The 17,411-nt window shown below is 38.0% G+C and overlaps 1 protein-coding gene across 2 annotated transcripts in view; it reads right to left on the bottom strand.

Moving 5' to 3' along the window:
* CIT (citron rho-interacting serine/threonine kinase) overlaps nt 1-14,074 on the bottom strand; it is a 73,516-nt gene extending 59,442 nt beyond the window's left edge. For both annotated transcript variants that reach the window (XM_069795275.1, XM_069795276.1), the window contains exons 1-9: nt 14,019-14,074; nt 13,510-13,635; nt 12,592-12,733; nt 11,131-11,306; nt 9,699-9,800; nt 9,342-9,484; nt 8,312-8,405; nt 6,740-6,943; nt 5,361-5,514 (exon numbers count right to left, since the gene is read on the bottom strand). In XM_069795275.1, the coding sequence (XP_069651376.1) occupies nt 5,361-5,514; nt 6,740-6,943; nt 8,312-8,405; nt 9,342-9,484; nt 9,699-9,800; nt 11,131-11,306; nt 12,592-12,733; nt 13,510-13,605 (1,111 nt within the window). In that variant the 5' untranslated portion in view covers nt 13,606-13,635; nt 14,019-14,074. The remainder of the gene's footprint in view (nt 1-5,360; nt 5,515-6,739; nt 6,944-8,311; nt 8,406-9,341; nt 9,485-9,698; nt 9,801-11,130; nt 11,307-12,591; nt 12,734-13,509; nt 13,636-14,018) is intronic.
* Nucleotides 14,075-17,411: the final 3,337 nt, after the last annotated feature.

Genomic DNA, 17,411 nt, shown 5'->3' with positions numbered 1-17,411 from the left:
AGTTCAGGAATTAATATTTTTTAGTTAAGGACCTCTGCTGATAGAACTTTGCACATCCTCTTACAGGAAGGGGTTGTGGGGTTTTTAACATTGTCTTTGAAGACAGATACTGTCTATGAGGTAAAGTAATAGAGAAAACAGCAAACTATTCACTTCGTCTGGGGAAGTCTAGAACCTTTCTTAAAGAGGTAGCAAAAAACAACATAGCTGCCTTTTAATAATGGTATAACAACCCTGTTATATACTCCTCAGAGTCTGACAGATAACTTCATCTTTGAAAGAGAGATCTAGTGCCTTACTTCTCACCAGAAATTAGCTAAGATCTTAAGAATCATCTTCAAGCCCTTGCAATTAAAAAGAAAGTCTTTCCTCTTACCAACAATAAGAATTCCTAGTCAAACCACATGCATAAAAGAAAATATAATTGAAATATGCCTAAGATCAGCAAGCATGAACATAAAATGAAAAGCACTCAGTGGGGGAACAATGGATACAAAAAGAACTGAATGTGAGACAGAGCAAACCTTTGGGGCTTGTGGGAAACTAGTTTAAAGAGCACAATGTTTTACACTACAGTTTCCTCTAATGTTTAATAAAGGATGTGAATGAAGAAGAGAAATTGTGAACACTAGATTAAAAAATAATGAAAATATCCTTTGCCCTCTATTTTGCATTCACTAAAAATCCATGGCTAACAGTCCAAAAACTCTGCAACCTTGCAGTATAACCTTGTTACAATATTTGCATCAAGAAATAGTAGCAACTAGAAAGAAAACTTAGAACAGTCATTCAACAAAAACACCTCTAGACCTTAAGTAGTTCTGAACTGGCAATGGTGACTGAAAATGAGAAGCAGAACTTCTTCGAAAGTTTCAGGACACTGGAAAAAAACTCACTTAGGAGTAAGAGGGAGTATCTTTAAGGAAAAAAAAAAAACCACTCTGTCTGATTTTGTCAATTATTTGGTAGTTTCTTCATAGTCCTTTATTCCTAAGACTAAGGAGTCCTTTGTCTGATGTCCAAATATCTACAGAATAAACAGAGTAGTCTTGTAAAAACAAACTAAAACAAATGAGCAATTTTGTTCTCAAATGTCAGTCACATGGTGACATAATCTCTATTTAATTATTTCTTGCTTAAAATCAGAGGAGTCACACAAATATAGTATTTTCAGAACAAGATGAAGATTGGTGAATGCAAATACATTGATGTGCTTATCAGTTTCTTCTTTAAAGGGAAAAATCCTTTAGTAGAGGTCAAGATAACCCTCTGAGAACTAAAGGTTAAAACCATGCCATCACATCTGACAAGGTGAAAAATGTGCACTTCTTTCAGCCTTACCCAAAACGGCGACAAAACTAGTACTCAAAAATACAGTAAACCCGACGCTTCTACTCATACAAACTGGTTGGGTATAAAGACCTCTTTTTGTCTCCGATATGTTACAAACGAACGTACATGTTCTGTTTACCATTTAAAGTATCTTGTAGAGAACTGCATGTTTTAAAAAAGCCAATTGCTTGCATAGATACCTCCCCACTTGTGGAAGGATGTAACCCTCTTCCATCTGTTCCAAAGAATGACTTTCAGAGGAAAAGGGGGTGTTGTAGGTTGCTAAGTTTAAAAAGAAAAAAAGAAAAAAACAAAACCACCGCACATATACTGCAGTACTTTAACCAGTTTATCATTAAGATTAGATAAAATGTCTCTTATGGAAAGAAGCTTTTTTTTTTTTTTTTTTTTAAACTCTGCAATAGTGTGTGTATTTATGACTAAGTCAAGGAATATTGCCTTAATCGGATCTTTCCATTCTTTCAAAATATTTTCATGCAAATTCAGAAAAGAGATACTGCATTTCCCCTGGGACAGTGAAAGACTTAACTGAAATAGGAAATTTAAAGGAAACACAGAACATTTCTTAAGAATAAAAATGTGTCTTTTCTTGATCTACAAGGTGATCTACATATGCTTTCTGAGGAAAAGCATCCACACAGCCTTTTTAAGTAGGTTAGGCGTTACTCTTCCTCAGGCTTTAAGAGGCCTATTTGAGTAAAATCTTATGGAAGAAAAATAGAAAATAGAAAGTCCAAGTGATGTAATTTAAGGATGTCTTCCCTAAGACCACTTTAAAAAAAAAAGCATTATACTAGTTCTAACCAATCTGTACAATATTATCTTAACATCTTTACTGTTCTGTCAAGACAATGATCCAATGCATACATTTTGGCTAATAAGTGTGGTCTTCAAGCTGACATGAAAGTGATCTCCACTTAGAGAAACAAGTCAAGACATTTTTCTGAGGGCAAGCATTTACAGGAAACATCACAATGTTTAACTGTTAACATACTGAATGACAACTTTGGGTTCATAAGGATAAGTCTTGGACTTATGAACAATGAGATTTGGGTTCCTTCCTGTTTAAGAGCAGAAGACAGCCTAAAAATCAGTCTTCAACACTCTCTCAAGTTCTTCTGTTTGCACAAGACATTAATTCTTTTCTTCCATATATATAGTTTCCTCATACAAGTCTGAATATACCATCCCATTTTCAAGACCTCTTGGACTGCAGTTACAAAACAATTCTTAAAATGAAAGATTCTTTATGCTATACATATATATCACTTAGATGACAATAAAAATCTTCTGACCACCTCTCAGCGAGACTTCAATAGGCAGATTTTTGGTTCCAAATTAAACAGCTGATGTAATTTATCAATTTCAAATAACAAAAGGTGATTACCAAAATCCCCAAATTATACAGAATGCAACCTTGTTGCCGATAACTCAAGTATGTCATTCCCCCATTTTCTACCTCTGATTTTAGATACTTATCAAGTACTCAGATAATTCTGTTATCAACTTTCTAGTTACAATCCTGATCATTTAGCTGAAACGCAGATAGAAATATGCTTATTCTAGGTAAATAAATTCCAAAATATTTTCAAAAAATTCTGTGAAGTAAATCAACACAATCTTTCAAAACTTTCGGTTTGTTTTCTTTTGGTTGGGGGGGGGTGGTTGTGTCTGTTTTGGGGGGATTTTTTTTAGAAGCTTCAGAAGTCATCAAGTAGCAGAAATCAACAAATACAGAGAGCAGAATCTATAAATATGTTTCGGTGTAATACTCCAAGGAAGGGGAAAATTACCTGTTGAGACAGATTTAGTTAGACCTGACCTTAGGTTTAATGGTTGGATTCTGTTTCTGTAATTTAAGAGCTGCTTCTACAGACACATGCTACTTGAACCCAAGGAAGTTGGGAGCTTTTTTACAGGCAACTATCTTTTGAGAAAGGGTTTATTAAAAAGTCAAGTGTTTCATAGGTTACCATAACAACAAAATGTAACACTGAAAAACCCTTTAATGACACATTCTTAACTAAAATCAGTGCATTAAGAATGGTTTTCCTGGAGCTCCCAGCATGATAATTTAAATACCTGCAAGGCAAGGGTACCAATTTTTTCCTACCTTCCTCAGTCTGAAATAGAAACAACATCATTGCTTTTATAGACTATAGAAAGTCTGACTGTGCTGACACAGAATTTATTTGACAACCGTAGAATCATAGAATCATTTAGGTTGGAAAAGACCTTTAAGATCATCAAGTCCAACATTCCATACCCCCAAAATCTTTGACCAGATTAACTTGAGGGAGTGAGATTCTTTAATGTAAATCTAAATCCTGTGACCTCTTCCAGCACTCACTTGTTTCCTAATTTTCTCAGGCTGCCATTGCTCCAGTTAAACACCACTATCACCAGAGGTCAAGATAAGAAAGAAACCTTTAGCTTTTAGATAGCCCGGGTCAAACCCGACAAGGGTTTTGAACAGAATGACAGCAGCGCTGCCCTGAATAAACCAGCAAGTGGAGAACCACTGCAGAGAGCAAAGCAATAGGTGATACATTGAATCTGCTACTAAAAGCAAGAAGACTGCTGTGTTTTGTGCTAGTTACAGTAGGGTTTTATGAAGTATGAGACATAACAACAAAGTCAGGGGTCAAAACTGCATGAATCTTCACAGGAGGTAGGTCCGGATATTACAGGGAATGATGCAATCCACTGGCCAGCTGCAGACAGAAATGGGATTTTTTTAAATCCCAAATGATTATTTCAACATCATAATGACATCAGGGCTGCCTACCAGCTTGTCCATCAGCATCACCGCTGTCACATGAAATGGCAAAACACTCAATTAACTTCTGCAGTTGTGTGAATACTGGACAGGCAATTGCCAAGGAAACACCAGAACATATGCTCACATGCCATTTTTTTCCAGATCTGAGATAATATGATACAAAAGCATACAAAAAATTCAGAAACAGAAACTGGTGGCTTAGGCAGGGCTCTGGGGAAAGAAGGCAGAGTGAGCTGAAGTTTGGGAAATGTATGCTAAAACGATGAAAAAGAATCAAGGCTCAATGGCTCTCAAAGTGCAGAAACAATGGAATTTAACAGAACAGCAGCTCCACAAGTTCTAAATTAATGAATCAACAGAAAAGTGAGTAAACATTCTGTGGAGCTGACAGCTGAAGTGCCGAGATAGTCATCAAAACTAGAAGCACTGGCTTAGCAATTTATCATGGAAAATGGAGCACAATCATTGCTCTCACAGCATATTTGATAAAGAATATAAGGCAGACATGTTCCTTGCCCAGATAACCTTAGAGTCCAAATAATTTAAAATACTATCCATTGCTTCCATAGTATTATAAACAATTTTCTGCATAGAAAATTATCTGCTTCACTGGTTTTATTCTATTCCTAGTAGAATGAACAGATTTTTGACAAAAAAATTAGTCATATATTAGCCACATCAACTTCAAGGAAAAACTCCAATGCCCCTATGACCGATGATATTTTATCGCCTACAGGAGCTTAAAAACAACAACAAAAAAAAAACCAAAAAAAACCCCAACTTAAATGAACTTGGATCACAAGCAATGAAAGAGAGAAAGCTGAAGATACAACAAAAAAACATGAGATGAAGCCAAAATTAAGCAAATTGAGGTGGAAAAGGCCTGAAAGAACATACTGATGCATTTTAATCTGAGGAAGGACATGGAAAGGACCATTTTGATTTTCCAGTCTAGTGCCTCCAGTAATACGGCAATTGCAACAGAAATTCATATAGAAGTGTATTAAACTTCATCTTACCTTACAATTTTCACCTGAGATGTTAACATATCCTATCCAAAACCCAAAATGAATTGTCTTCTTAAAAACACTTGCTCCAGGACACAGTCCTGTTTCATTATGAAAAATTATTCAGATCAAACACACTTAAATACTCACATTGTACAAATTTTCATGTTACCCAAAGAAACAAGAATTGCTTATAAATACAGTATTATTCTACTTACAGTTATGAATGTTATTCCAGTCAATTTTAGAAAAAAACGGATGGCAGCAGAGTCCCTCATAACCTAGCCTTTCCTTCTGCCCACAAAGCAGGCTCTGGATCAGATCAAGAAATTCACTACTAACTTTCACATCCTCTGGAAACTTCAGAAATCTCTGCATTAGAAGGAAAAGGATATTTGCTCAGTAGGAAAACAGACCCAGAACAGCAAGATTAAATTTCATTATTCTGAGAGATGTCAGGCACGAAGGATAAATATTTATAGCATACAAATAAAAGCATTATACATTTTTTCCAAATAGGCGTTTATATGCATTTAACGCAGTAAAGATAAGAGCATAGGAACAACCATTCCCAATCAGACAAATGGTAGTCCCAGATCACCATCTTATGCTGAACAATGGTCAACAGCATACAAAAATGGAAGAGTAAAACAAGACAATTCTCCAGAAAATTCCCCCAAACTTCCAAGGATTTGTGGCTTATAATTTTCTGAACCAGGGATGATGTCTTTATATTTTCCAGATCTCAATGGATTCTTCTTCTATGAATTTTTCTAGACACTCCTTGAACACATATAAACATTCAGTAGCTGCAAACTTAGGGCAAAGAGCTCCCCAGCATGAGAATGTGCTATATGAAGTATCCTTTTTTGTTTGTAACGTAGTTACTGCTGGCTACTTTCACTTGATGCCCCTAATTCCCATATTAGAAGAGATAATAGGCAACCAATCTTTGTTCACTTCCTCCCAGTTACACATGATTTTTGTTTTTTTCTTTTTCATCCTACTAACCCCTACCATTCTATATGCTGCTTTTTGGACTGTTACTAAGAACTAAACTAACATTTGCATAGATTATAACATCAAGATATTCTTGAGCCCACCACTGGGTAAAGTTGGGATACTTTTCCCTTCGTATGCATTGGTTTAAATTTATTTACACTAAATTTCACATGATGTTTTAATCATGCAGACACTCAATATCCTCAAGTCTTTTGGCAGCTCTTCATAGCTAGCCCTTACCTTTACTATCCAGGAACACTTAGAAAGGTTCAGAAACTTTACCAATCCACAACTCATCCTTTCAATCCCTTTTCTAGGTTATTTTGGAAGTGCTGCAATTATAGTTGCCTAAGATGGACAGCTAAATCTTTTCTAATTCATGCACTGTCGATGATTATTTTTAGACACCTGTTACAAAAAAAAAAAACTTCATATCTACAATACAGAGACGTATAAAAATGATATAAAGCATATATTCTAAATATTTTATGAACATGACAAAGTAGGAGATATCCATAAGCTTCTTTTCTCAACTGTAAAAACATAGTCTTTAGTTAGTTTTTTTACTCAAGAACACGGAAGGAATTCTCTCTACCTGGAAGTTCATGATGTTATTGAAAGTTTTTGCTGAAGTCCCTTCAGCAAACGGAGATCTTCCGTAAATCATTTCATATGCAATGACTCCTAGAGACCACCAGTCACATTCTGGACCATAAGAAGCTTTGCCATCCCCATTCAACCCTGTTAGCATTTCTGGTGCCATGTAGTCAGGTGTGCCAACAGGTAGCTTGGCATTTACCTAGAAGCAAAGATATACCAAGTGAAATTACAGCACTTTCTGTTCATTGTGATCTTGGTAATAAAACACATCTTTTTTCTTTTTTTTTTCCTTTTTTTTTTTTTTTAAATGAGAGACAATTTTCAGTCCTCCAAGTGAATTTTAAGTAATTGTAAGCAAGGCTGTTAAGCAAAAAGCGCAAGGTTAAAGAAACAAACAGAAAGCAAGCTATTTGGTACAAAAAGAGTCAAATTATCAGAGCTAACTGTTACTAGAAAGTACAAACAGCTAAGGTAGAAAAAGCAGCATTCTAAAAAGCACAGGATTACTAAACAGTGATGTTTTAAGCAGTATACATAGTCTAGCACTACTGCTTCAGCTAGTATTAACAGGGACATCATAGCTGAAATTTCAAAAAAAGTCAAATTTAGACATAAATATTCCCTGCCCTCATTCCATTCTGTGTCATCTCTACATTTTTACCTTGTGTATATGATCAGCAAGGTACTAATATTTGAATTTCTGGAGTGCTTAGAAAAGGTAATTCAGGAGCCAAAACTGCAATCATTTTTGCACTGAGTGGCATAAAGAATGAAACAAAACAGCAGGCAGACTAACACAAAAACCTGAAGATGATTGAAAAGATAGTGTGGAGAAAAAATTTAAAAGAAAAATGCACTGCAGAGAAGCACCGAAAAGGATGAACAGGGAAAACAAAATATGAGCAGTCACAATACTAAGAAAATGCTAGAAAAAATAAAAATTGTAAAACAAGACAGGAATCTGGCATAGAACTTCATATTCTCACTTGGATATATTTTAGTTTCAAATTTTCACTTGAAATTGTATGCAGTTACCTAAATTTACATGCAACTTATAAAAAAACTCAACAGATTCACAGCTTTGAATATAGTGCTTTCTGGTGAGTAAAGCCCAGAACATTGGAATATGACTTATTTCAATCAAGAGCTCTCTGGTCTCCAAAACTATGCCACCTTAGTTACAACAAACACAATTTTCAGTCCAATTATGAACAATTATAAATCCACGTCCTTCTTTAAACACAGCATTGAACAATTGTAAGAATCTCTAGAAGTACGATTTTGTATTGCAGTGCAGCACCATGAGAAAGTAGACCTGCCTTTACCTTACTTGTGTATTAAAATTTTAATAGGCAAATATATATCTACTGAGAGCTGCAAAAGATACTTGAGCTCATGTTTGAAAAGCCATTCATAAATGGAAGAATATCACTGTGAACAGATTCCATATTGGACAAGAAAGGCAGAAAACCAAAGTGCAATCAAGGAACAGATATAAAGTTAGTTTTCTCTTTTTGAGTGGACTATCCAAACAAGCCATAGACAAAGTTTAAATCCACATTATTACCATTTTGTTTACTGTCATTTTGGCAGCTGACCCAAAGTCCACCAGTTTAATGTGTCCTGTTCGGTCAATAAGAATATTCTCTGGTTTGATGTCTCTGTAAGCAAGAAAAAAGCAATCAATAACCTTTCCATACCATTCCCCACTGTCACATCTAGATAACAGGATAACCCTATTCAGCTACATTCAACCACGTACTCAATTGCACAAAATCTTAACAAGTGGGAGTCCTATTTCCAACTGTTGTTCTGTTTCCAAGCAAACATGAAAGTAGTAAAGTTCCCCTAATTTCATGTAAAGTTAATAATTATTGACAGAAGATGGAAAGAAAAGGTGGTTTTGCACCTTGACTACATTGTAACTGACTTACAGTGAAGTATTATATAGCTTCCTTCCCAAATTTCATCACAGCTTATTCCATACATCTTTCAAATCCAGGCAGCTACCTTGCATTAGAAAGCCACAGCCTATGCTCTAAGTGCAGCTGCTACAGCTGCTTGGAACGTAAAATACTTCATAACATTTCCAAAGGAATAAATTTCTTAAACACCAATATAATTTGAAAATGCATACAGTAACAGCCTTCAAGCCTTGATATGATCTTTAGAAAACACTGTGATATTTAACTATTCCAACATCCTATACTGCCCTGTTCACCAATCAGCACACAACAAGTTTTAACAATTACACAAGTTTCCCACACTACTTAGTGCTAAAAGCAACAATCTCTGGAAAAGATTTTAATTTTTTATAGTGCAACATTAAGGCTTCTTTTTACTAAGCCTCCAGATAATACACATAACAATCCTTTCTTGATATTAGTTTGAACTTTACATCAAAGTTAATGCCTTTAGCTACAATTATAGTTGGAGTCTGATTAATTTTCTAATTTTCTTTTCTGATACAGCATGTGAAATAGTGTCCTGAAAGAGGACGGAATATAAAAAAAACCAAGAATGCATCATTCCAGAACGCTTTTTCTGGAATGATACTGATCAAATATTACGTGCAACACAAAGCAATCTTTACCTACCGATGTACATAACCCATCTGATGGACACTGTGAATGGCTAAAACCAACTCTGCAAGATAAAACTGCACCATACTCTCATCTAGTTGGTCCTCATATCGGTTTAAGAGTGATAGTAAGTCCCCTCCAGGCTGATACTCCATAACCTACATAAAATTTTAAAGGAACAGATATAGTTCATATATACAAAAGATACTGCATTCAACTCCTCCATGTTACGCTGGACACATATCAAACAATGGTATGTAACAGAGGAAAATTTACAGAAGATGAGCGCATTTCAACCATCACATTGTTCTTCAACATAACAATGGCAATAGTGTTCAATAGAGAATAAAAGAAACAAAGTCTAGGCATTACCAAGTACAGATTTTTCTTGTCTTGAAATGCATATTGTAACTGTGGAATCCATGGACTGGTGCTTTGAGATAATATACTGCGTTCTTCCTCAAAAAATGACACCTATAAAAAAAAGGAAGTATTCAGTTACATCATGGTGAAAACGAGATAGAATACATTAAAATCCCCTAGTTTTAGAAAGATTTGAGTCTGTGCCAAAGGCACACATCACACAAAAATTACACAGAAAATATTAAATGCTATTTCCTTGTGATGTGCACCTTTTAAAAAGTAATTTTACTCATTTGTTTTTACCATTCCCCTCCCACCTTCCATTGTCTAGCTTGCTTTCAACTGAATAGTCCGTGCAGCAAAGGCCAGCTTCCCTTTCAAACTAGTGAAGCGTCTACCAGTCTGGAGTGCAATCTTAGTTGACCTCTTCTGGACTGGCCCTAATAAAACAAAACTAATCTCAAAAGAATCAGACAAGCAGAAAAGAAGCTAGAGCAATTATGAGGTAGCATCTACAGCTAATTCAGTAATAAATTCATTGTAAGGTATTAAAATACAAGGCTTTCTTGAAATCATCTTCTAGCAACTATTTAATTATTCAGATGTGCAGCCAGACAACAAGAAATTAATTACAGAGATACTGCAAGTTCATTTAGATCAACATTCCCTACTTTCACTGACCCACACTCCACAAGACTGAGCAAGTGTCATATTGAAGGTAGTATCACACTTTGCTTTCTCATCAACCTATGCCATAACAAGAGTAATTTTAGTTTATCTTCATTTATGACAGCCACAAACAATGCTAAGGGATCTCAGGAGAAACCTAACTGCACCAGATATTGGGAACAACCGATACAGATATTGCTGTATAAATTCACGAGGTCTTTCATGGAGTATCTCTGTCCTACTTGTTGTCTCATGTCAGTGAAAGATTAACTTCTGTTTCTCACCAAACTATGGTAACAACCTCCATTATCCCTTTTTTAAGTTTTCAAGTAACACATTTCTCAAGCTAGTGAGAGGCTCTCCATAAAAATCCAGTCACCACAGTTTGCCTTCACACCCACTCTTGACATTATACGTCGCTCTTTAAAATAAAAAAAAAAACCTTAATGAATAGATTGCCTGAAAATTCAAGCCATCATCAAGCCAGTCAATACTGATCCAGTATTTTCTTCATCTGTTTCTTGTCTTATAATTAGATGGCAAGCTCTTTAAGACAAGGGACATTTTTGGCACCTCACCCAACAGATTCATAGTCTGTGACAATGGCTTTTAAACACAGCAGAACTACACACAAATATATTACTTCACTGAAATGTAGGATGATCCTTCTCAAGATACACTTTTAACTTAATTCTAATAGTAGTGACAAAAAGGAAATGTTCAACGAATTGTAATTTATTGTTCTACTGTCATAACAAAAAAATATACATACGTGCTCCTGCGCCAACAAGGACTCCTTGCTCATCACCTTCATAGCATATACATCACCAGTAACTTTCTCTCTTACTACTTTTACATCTGCAAAGTGACCACTACCAACCACACTCTTTACTTCAAAATCCTTCACACTGGGTTGCAGTTCCCGTAATTCAGCTATAGCCTCTGCATCTATAAAAATAAAATACTTATTTTTACATTAGTCAACTGGCATTTCATAACAAGCACAACATCAAAAACGGGGAATAAAACAAAAAACAAACAAAAAAAAATTTAGTTCCAGACTCTCAAGAAATGTTAAATCATTCCAGAACATGCTTCTTAAAAAAAAAAAAACAGTATGCATAAGAACTAGAGAAAGACTGTATTAATGCATGGTTAAGACTGAAATATGGTACATAAAAAAGAATCAGGAAATGTTAAGACAGTTCCCATAGCAACCGTAATTCTGTCCCATTCATAACATCATAGGCTGATAGCCTCTTTTGTTTCTAATTTCTTTCCAACCATCCTTTACCAATACAAAGTGTATTCTCTAAATATGAGGGCTTTAGCCAGCCGAGTTCTATGAGTCAAGTGGCAGGGTTTTCTCCTCTGCCTGTGGGAGGCACTAGTCTATTGTCTAACAAACAACCGTAGACATTTATTTCAGATATTCAGTTCAAGTTTTCCATTGACTAGTTTCAACCAGCATGCACTGTGATAATCAATTGCTCACGGTAGATTGTTCTAAAAATACTTCAGACTAGCAGAAAATTACTCTCCGCTAGTAATATCTAGAAACTGTTGGATGGAACGATCATAGAGAGTATGATAAGTTACTTTTAACCAAATGGCTTTCTAGTATATCTTAATAGAAAAATTGATGAAACTTTTTGTTTCTTTTGCCCAAAAAGAATCTGAATACATTTTCAGTAAAATATTTACTCCATCAGAAATTATATTTCTGAAGCACAGAATTACTATTTACGAGTTATACATGCAAAATTTGGATAACATACAGAATCCAAAAGATTACTTCAAGCTGAAAGAGACAAGGATTACCAAGTTCCTTTCTAGGATTTTTTTTTCTCATACCTCTAGTCACTGTCCTGCTCTCATCTTGTGATGTCCTTCTATTGTGTGTACTTGGACCTTTGCCGTATGCAGTACTCAGACACTTTTAAGAAAAGTGTCTTCTCAACTATAAATACAGTACAGACTAAGAAGGATGGACATTCGAGTCACAGCACTTCAAAAGCCACTTGCGTTTGATCTTTTTGGAACTGAATAAAGCCTTACTAAGATTGCCAAGCTCCCCTTTGCAATGTTGGGTCTGCCCACAAAAAGTCAAGTGCTCAAAGTCCTGGGTTACAGTCACTAATGAATCAAAGCAACTAAAGCATTATCTAAACATTCAGATTCTTAAGGACTGCCTTTTAAAATGACACCTGAAAATCAGTCTAAACAAACTTACACTTCTTGACAAAGTTGCCAACATGTTTAATTTTCATTAAAGTGGGGTTTCTGCATTCTTCAAAAAGAACGAATAAAGAATCAAGGATGCCTTCCCGGGAGAGAGGAGACATCTGCTGTTGAGTCACAAAGAGTGGCTTCCCCTGGAAAAAAAAAGATGCAACAGCAGATGGAGTCTCAGACAACAATGAAAAGCCTCAAATCAATAACAGATGTATAGAGCAGATTATATATTATTCATTTAAAAATCACTACTTCAGAAATTGGACAAACGATACAGAAGTGTGAGGTAAATATATCAACTCACTATGTCCACTCACTATGTCTGTAATAGCTGTTACAGGTATTTTACTTTTAGACAGAGCAATCCTTTAAAGATTATTAAAGTTCAAATCACAGCTTTCTTGAAACTATCTACATCCTACTGATGACTCTGATCTTACTGGCTTTTTTTCTTGACATTGTACCATGTGGGTTTTTTCATGGTACAAATAGTTTAAGCCATCAGTACGATTATGAGCTCTAGAAGGAAAAGCTGCTGAACCTCAGATGATCAAATAGCAGCGGGTTAGGGAAATTCACCTCATGACAAACCCTTAGCTACATCACCCATGAAAAAAACGTGGATTACAGGACACAGAACGCAATACTCCATCTTGATGTGGGAAAATCCACTCAGGCTAAAACATAAACAGATGCACATGAACATACAACCAGCTACTATCCACTAAACTTTGTGCAAACTAGATACACACTTTGAATTGTAACAAGTCATCCCCTTCTTTTACCTGCTCCTCCAAAGAACCACACAGGCACGCTTTTTAGTGTCCACACAAACAAGCAGAACTGTATTTTGATATGCTGGGTATGGACACAGATGAAACTGAGATCAGCTAACCTCAGGCCAGATGTTCTTTACCTGAAAGAGCAGATTTAGCCGAGAAATTCGGCTGCTGATGGGCTCCATTGGTCCTGCCTCTACTGTATTTCGGGCACCGCATTTAAACTTCAACATCTTTACCGGTTATCTTGTATAAAAGATGACCTGAAAAACATCACAGGGACTTTCAAGCCGAGGCATTTGAACGGGCGACTTTAAATAAAAAAGGGGGATAGGGAGGAGGTACGATTTCAGCAACATTTGTATTTCCTTGGAGACAAAATTTATCAGAACTAGCGCGTTTGAACGCATCCGGACTGTCGCAGCAAGGAACGTGGTGTTGGGACAGGCGGGGAGAGGGAAAGGCTGCCCACGGAAAACAAACCCCGCCGGTGCCGAGCCCCCCAGGCGGCGGCGCCCGCGGTTGGCGGAGCCGGACCGCGCCCTCCCGCAGCGGCGGCTCCCGGCCTCCCCTCAGCGCCGCCGGCGCGAGCCCCGGCCTCCCGCCACCCCCCGCGCCGCTCTCCCCGCCTGCCGCCCCGCTTTACCGCCATCCAGGTTTGAACGCAGCGAAGGGCGTGTTCCGGCCACCATCACTTCCGATGACGGAGGCCGAGCGCCACCCCTCCCCGCCTCAGCCAATCCCGAGGCCGGCCTGGCGGAAGCGCGAGTCGTCACGCGCCGCAGCCCTCCCCAGAGGAGCCGCTGGGGCCCCTGGGGACGTCAGCGGCGCGTCAGGGCGCCGCGCGGGGTGGGCGGTTAACGGTTTTAACCGTCGATCTGGCGGACTGTGCGGTCTGCCTGCCGTCCAGGCGGGGGTCGGTGCCGCAGGAGGGCCGGGAGGCGGGCGGCTTCCCCCGCTCCGCTCCGGGCCTGGTGGGGAGCCCGTGAAGGGCCGTTCCCGCTCGGCGGGAAGCGGGGGAAGGTGAAGGGAAAGGCAGGGCAGGGCCCCCGCGGCCTCCAGCCGGGCGGGTGTCGGATACTGCCGTGTGCTGCCGCTGAGGTGCTGCTCTGCTCTCCTCTCACGGGTTTGTTCCCGTAAAGCGTACACCACTTGCCCTGTATTTTACCTCTTTTTTTTTTTTTCTTTCCTTCCCCTTTGCCAAATCTTAAAAGGCAAAAATGACTCATTCTTAATAGTTCTGACTGGAGCTAGTTCAGCTGTAGACTAGACGTCATAGTTGGCAGCTGCTAACTGCCAGGTAGGGCAGCCAGAGGGGAAATAAAAATGTTTTCAGAAGCGTTAAATTTTCTTAAGTAAAATGCTTATTTGACTTTTATGTTCCTATTGGGGCGGGGGGAGGTTGGTTTTTCTTTGTGATATGTATGGTCATTTTATTCATATATAGGGTAATTAGCTTTCAAGTGAAGCGTTGGTGAAAACGTTCCAGCTCGGCATCCCCTCTAAAGTGCCTACGTGCTATCCATCAAAATGTTAAGTGGAATGCAGCATGACCTTGTTTAACAATGGATCAGTGCAGTGATGTCAGTGGAGAACATCAGCATGAAGCGTTGATGCTATCTGCAAACATCACAGTTACGCAAAACACAGGATGCTATTTCAAAGTACAGTTCATTGTTACAGAGTGTCTTGGCAGGATTTAAGCTGGTAACAGAAATCTAGGTGATGGGGTTCCTTAAAAATAATCATGTTGCATCATGACATAAAACAAGATGCTTTGCTATCCAGCAATCATTTTAATTATGCTAATAGTGGCTTGGCATCTAGCTGATAAAGTAATGCACTGATGGACTTACATTATGACTTTATACAAATCATTTTACAGATCCGTGCTTCCTTCCACCTCTTCCAGTCCATCCCAGGAACACTGACATATTTTCAGTGTATTTCTTATCTCAAACTTACATAGCTGGGTTCCTTTCAAGTTATTAAATCTGAAAGTGTTTTTTAAATCTAATTTATTGTCCACCACCTGCAAAGCCAATTTGCTTTCTGGATTCCACTGGGCACACTGTATTTGTCTATGTCTCATGCACAACTGCATTGCACAGGAGAGAGCAGCTCTTTAAAAGAATTGCAGTGAAGAGCTTCCTCTTCACAAACTGGTCAGTTTTTATGCGAGTGCATTTTAGTAAAATACCACATCCTGCCTTGATATTTGGAACCCTATCATGTCTAAGGGTACTCTGTCCTAGATTTTGGACAAGTCTCATTGTCTGCCATCGAAACTAGAGGAGAACTTCAGGCTCCTCTGCCTTTCCCTTTCTCCAGCTTACCTTCTCCTGCACAAATGCCATTAGCCCCCCTCTTTAAGCTGCCAAAATTACTGTTAAATATCCACACTGTTTCTGATGCCACTTGGGATATTACTGTGTCTGTGCATTAGTTCAGATTTTGAAAACAGGGGAAGCAGAAGAGCTGGGTTCTCTCTGATAGCTCATTTCCATATTGTGTTCAATAACAAGGTGTGGCTGATTCTCTTTCCATCTTCTCTGCAGGATGGTGTAGAACAGCTGATTCACAAACAGGATGAGGAGATGGGCCATTAAAGGTTTAATCTCATCCACATTAGGCTACCCTTTCCCTTCTACAACATGAACGCTAGCTCTGGGTCTCCCACACAATATCCCAAATTTGACCTGCCAGATGAGCTGCTTGGCTAACAAGTCTGCCTCAGTTGGATAACTGGCCTCTCAACTGCCCAGCAGGTTCAACAATGGTATGAGTTTAGTTGCTACAATTTTCATGTTTAAAACTTAATTTTTCCAAATAAAGATTCCTTTGTTTGCATATTGTTGAGTGCTTGCAAGCAAGGAAGCTGGCTGTTAAAAGCATTGTTTGGGACAGATACAGTTTTCCTCGTAATTTAGGTGGGGGCTCAAGTTAGATTAGTTCCCTTTAAGAAGGCCCTTAAATACATGTTTTGCTAGGAGCAGCCATGTGGTAGAAGATCACTTGCTGTTTTTTCTTCTTTGTTGCTATGTAAAAGACTCACATAAACAAAAATGTCTACCAGCAAAATGAAACAGTAGCATAAAAATACAGGTGCACCAGAACTGTTACCAAACATTAAGAAAAGAAGCTGAAGTGGCAGGTGGGGGGAGTAGAGGGGAGAGAGAAAAGCTGTGCAGTTTCAGTGATAAAACCTCAGTACCTATTTCTGATGTCTCAGGTAAAAAAAAAAAAAATACCTTTTCAGAAGAACATGTGTTTTGTTTTTCTTTAAATTGGTGATCTGAAGTCTTCAGAGTGAAGGTGATGATTCCTTCATACTTCCAATATTTTTATCAAGAGCAATCATAGTACACTAGTTCTTCGTCTTTGTAACAGTCAAATTATGTATCACTTCTTGATCTTGACAGCTACTCCTGTGGATAACCTCACTTAGCTTGAAGGATCATCAGCAGACCTGCAACTGTACAAAACAAGGGCTTATTCCCTACTATTAAATTAATAGATCATTCAAAAGCATAACAGAATAAATAGCTCTATGATTTTCCCTAAACAGGTCCCAATATGGTGCTCAACATGTTTTGACATCTCGCCATGCACTGAATTGGTTACCATCTGTTTGGCATTTTTTGATTATAAGAGCAGGGGTTTCCCTTTATTTCCTTGGCCAAAATTCTCCTCCCTCATGCTGTTGTATAGTGCACCAAGGTGACCATGTTCCAAAGATTGCTTGTCACTGTAACACCCTTCAGGCTTGCTCAGGGTCTAAGACACTAAGTAAATGTAAAAGTACAGGATCAGGCATGCAGGTATGCCAACTTTTTGCCAAGAACCTGGCACTCAGATTCTCATCCAAACTAACCGCCATATTTTAATGGGCAGAGAGATGCCAAATCCCCCCTAACACCATCTGGCTGTGAACTTCTGTATTTACAGCAGCATCACTCTTAAATATCTTCATCTTTGGAGCAGCAAGACACTCACGACTGCTCTCAGGATGCTAACTTCCTAAGATTTACATATAGGG

Source organism: Haliaeetus albicilla, chromosome 10 (genome assembly GCF_947461875.1).
Source record: "Haliaeetus albicilla chromosome 10, bHalAlb1.1, whole genome shotgun sequence".
NCBI lineage: Eukaryota > Metazoa > Chordata > Aves > Accipitriformes > Accipitridae > Haliaeetus > Haliaeetus albicilla.
Note: the sequence above shows the minus strand (reverse complement) of the source record. Positions and strands in the feature narration are given on the sequence as shown.